Source organism: Nothoprocta perdicaria, unplaced genomic scaffold (genome assembly GCF_003342845.1).
Source record: "Nothoprocta perdicaria isolate Ctin4 unplaced genomic scaffold, notPer1 scaffold_691, whole genome shotgun sequence".
NCBI classification, from domain to species: domain Eukaryota; kingdom Metazoa; phylum Chordata; class Aves; order Tinamiformes; family Tinamidae; genus Nothoprocta; species Nothoprocta perdicaria.
This window is the reverse complement of record NW_020455967.1, coordinates 19,194-23,097: the sequence shown is the minus strand read 5'-3', so window position 1 is coordinate 23,097 and position 3,904 is coordinate 19,194. Positions and strand designations below refer to the sequence as shown.

The window sequence follows — 3,904 nt, the reverse complement described above, 5'->3', positions numbered from 1 at the left end:
CTGCACCTTGCAGCGAGCCCCTCTGCATCGCGCCTGGGCTGCTCCTTGCAGCGCTGGCACCCCCGGGAGGGCAGGCGGGACATGCACGGGCCCCGCCGTGCGGTGACCGGGCCTGCAGCGGTGACAGCTGCCACATGCCCAGCCGTAACCGTCACCATCACCGCAGGTCAGCGCCCGCCGTGGGAGGGCCTGCGGCRCGGGGCAGGATGCGGCCGCGCGCCGGTGCCGCTGCAGCGCGGCGCTCGCTCGGGTGTGGCCGGCCTGGCGCGCGGCGCCGCGAGGTGACCCCTCCAGGTCCCCTGCAGGCGCCGTTGCAGCCGCCACGTCCCCGTCCCTGCTTGGGCGGTGACCRTTCCCGCGCTGCTGTCCGAGCAGCCACTCTGGGTGTGTCCCGGGCGGAGCCGTGTCCGCAGGGATGCTCAGGGCTTCCCTATCCCGGRTGCACTGGGCATCTCCAGGGAGGGCGCAAAGGTCCCATCAGCACAAAGGACTAGGGTGGTTCGGTGCCCCCAGGGCTCGTTCCAGCCCCACGGGAGACCTGCCCCCGGCCCCTCACAAAGGAGCCTGGCCGTGCTGCATGCGCGGGCACTGCTGCACTGGGGCTCCGGGGCTGCGCTGCCTCCACACAGATTCCCGGGCTCGGACATCCCTGGTGAGGGTCACATCCAGCTACTGCAGGGGACAGTCCCTGGGTGCAGCGGGGCTGGAGCAGCAGCGCTGCCTCTGGCTGCTCCTGCTGCAGCCGGGATCCACGGCAAGGACAGGGACGGGTGGGGAGCTGCCAGGCTCGGTGACAGGAGCTGGGCACCCTGCGCTGGCACCACGGCTCAGTCCTGCCCGGGGGTGACCTGTTGTCCGTGGGCGGCTGTCATTTCTGCAACAACTGTCCCCAGTGGGTGACACCTCCCGCAGCCGGGGTCAGTGCAGGCACGTGGGCGACGGACAAGYGCCCTGGGCCCTGTGCAAGCCTGGCCAGGCACCGCTGCACGTCTGCCCACGCGTGTCCGCCCGYGCGGGGCCGTCCCCTGGCCAGTGGCATGGCCTGCAGCGCCCACCCGCTGCATGGGCCCCCGCCTCGTGTTGCACCGCATGGAGCCACCACTTGCAGCCCCTCRTCCTGCCCGGCCACCTCCCATCCCGGCTCCTCCGCAGCCTCCTCTCCCTCCCCATGCAGACAGGCCCAGAAGCGCTGGGCACTGGTGCCATGGGCCTGGACAGGGCAGGGGCGAGAGGCTCCCGCAGGGAGGCTGCTCCCGCATGGATGCTGCTCCCGCATCCCGCACTGGGGCCGGAGGGGCCCTGCCCGCGCCGGGAAGAGCCAAACAAAGAGCGAGGCGGGGAGACTCGGCGGCGGCTCCGTCTCCGCGTGCGACTCCCGCGATCCAGATCCGTCCGTCAGCGGAGGCGCCTTTCATCTCCGGGCTGCAGCGCCCCAGTTCCCCGGCGCCGCCCCGCTCCCGGGCCGCAGCCCTGGGCCGCGCGGCCCCGGCTCCAGGCTCGGCACCGTCCCCRCGCGTCTCGCGCGGGGCAGAGGTCCCCAAGTCACAGCTGTTTGATGCAGGGGGGCCGCGGCGCTCGTGGCCCCGGCAGCTGCTCCGCGGCCGCCGTGCCGGGAATGCCCAGCTGCCGGAGCTGGGAATGGCGGCAGGTGCGGGACCCCTGCCCGGGCCGGGGCCGCGCCACCGCCGCGGGATGTGGCCTTTGTCTGGAGGCAGCGCTTTGTGCAGGGTGCCTTGGGCCGGGGGCTGTGCAGCGGCGCTGCAGCGGGGGCCATGCAGCGCGCTCCTGTCGCTGGGGTCCATGCAATAGGGTCCGTGCAGCGGGGGCTCTGTGCTAGGGGTCTGTGCAGCGGGGGCTCTGCAGGAGGAAGCCATGCAGTAGGGGTTATGCAGCAGGGTCCATGCAGCAGGGTCCATGCAGTGGGGTCTCTGCATTAGAGGTCAGTGCAGCAGGGTCCATGCAGTGGGGTCTCTGCGTTAGAGGTCAGTGCAGCAGGGTCCGTGCAGGGGAGGGTCTCTGCATTAGCGGTCAGTGCAGCAGGGTCCGTGCAGGGGGATCTCTGTGTTAGGGGTTCAGGCAACAGGGACCGTGTCAGGGGGTGTCTGCATTAAGGGCCCATACAATAGGGTCCACGTAGCAAAACCTCTGCTTTAGGAGTCCAGGCAAGGGCTCTCTGCCTTAGGGGTCCACGCAATAGGGTCTGTGCAGAGGGGACTCTGCTTTAGGGGTCCACGCAATAGGGTCTGTGCAAGGGGTTCTCTGCATTAGGGGTCCATGCCATAGGGACCGTGCAGGGGCTTCTCTGCATTAGGGGTCCATGCACTAGGRTCTGTGCAAGGGGKWCTCTGCATTAGGGGTCCATGCAATAGGAACCATGCAGGGGGGACTCTGCAYTAGGGGTCCATGCACTAGGGTCCTCGCAGCGGGGTCTCTGCAGCAGGGAGCTTTCAGCCTCTGCTCCCCAATACCCCGGGGCTCCCTGGCTGCAGGGCATTGGGATGGGTGCAGGCCAAGGGCTGGCGGGGGGCTCCCTTGAGGGGAGCGCCGTGGGGACAGGGACACGTGGCACCCCGCGGGCCGCGGTCGCTGCTCCCCGTGCAGCGCGTTGGCTGYTGCGCCGCTCCGGCGGGTCGATCGCGTCTGACCTTCATCTGCCCAGCCACRTATGGATCCTGTCTGGGGAGGGGGTGCGGGGTCCCTGCATCCTCTTGCAGCCCCGTGCATGCCTCCACTGGGCATGCAACACCGCTGTGCACCRGCAGCATGCACCAGCAGCATGCAGCGCGTGCATGCCCGCGGCGCCAGGAGCGCGGGGTGCCCGCGGCCCCCCTCTCCCGGGATTTCCCGGGCTAATCCGGCGTTCCCGCCGCGGCGGGGCCRCCCGCCCTTGCAGAGCCATGCTCGCCAACGCGGCCACCATGCGGATCCTCATCAAGGGGGGGAAGGTGGTGAACGACGACTGCACGCTGGAGGCCGACGTCTACATCGAGAACGGCATCATCCAGCAAGTGGGCCGCGAGCTCATGATCCCCGGCGGCGCCAAGGTCATCGACGCCACCGGCAAGCTCGTCATCCCCGGCGGCATCGACACCAGCACCCACTTCCACCAGACCTTCATGAACGCCACCTGCGTGGACGACTTCTACCACGGCACCAAGGTAGCGGCGCGGGCGCCGCCGCGGCCGCCCCGTGGCTATTTAAATCCGCCCTGCTTTGCCGCAGATTATCCCGCGGTTAAAGCGGGATCGCCGCAGACCCTGCGGGCGCTGCCGGGACAGGGCTCGGGGTGCCCACGTGAGGGGGTGTTTGCAGCCTGYGCACCCAAGAGCGCGGCCGGGCGCCGTGCACGGTGTCCCCAGGGCCGCGTGGCTCCGGCCCCGGCACAGAGCGGCCTTTGTGCGGCGCCGGCCGTGCCAGGCGCCGGGTGCATCCCGCGGGGCTGCAGGGCTGTGCATGCTCCGCTCGGCTCCATGCGGCTCCGCAGCGGCTCCGGCCCGGGGGGGCCACAAAGGAGCTTTGGGGATTAGCCGGGCCGGGTGAGCCGGGGACGCCGGCTCCCGCCCCGCCGCTCACGCGCGCCGCCGGCCCCGGGCATGGCCGGGGGGGGATGCCAGGGGGGCTTGGCCGGCAGAACGATGGGGTTTTGCTCACTGACACCCGCAGGCTGCCCTGGTGGGGGGCACCACGATGGTCATCGGGCACGTGCTGCCCGACAAGGAGACCTCGCTGCTGGACGCCTACGAGAAGTGCCGCAGCCTGGCCGACCCCAAGGTGTGCTGCGACTACGCGCTGCACATGGGCATCACTTGGTGGGCGCCCAAGGTGAGTCTGGGGCCAGCATCCCTGGGCAGCGCGGCGTTCCTGGCAGCACGGCATCCCAAAAGCCCAGCATCCCTGGGATCAC

The 3,904-nt window shown here is 70.5% G+C and overlaps 1 protein-coding gene across 1 annotated transcript in view; it reads left to right on the top strand.

Annotated features, from left to right (window-relative positions):
* Positions 1–2,897: 2,897 nt before the first annotated feature.
* DPYSL5 (dihydropyrimidinase like 5) overlaps positions 2,898–3,904 on the top strand; it is a gene marked incomplete at its 3' end in the record, with an annotated part of 8,271 nt that continues 7,264 nt past the window's right edge. Inside the window, exons 1-2 of the mRNA XM_026050466.1 lie at positions 2,898–3,158; positions 3,664–3,822. Of these exons, the coding sequence (XP_025906251.1) occupies positions 2,898–3,158; positions 3,664–3,822 (420 nt within the window). The remainder of the gene's footprint in view (positions 3,159–3,663; positions 3,823–3,904) is intronic.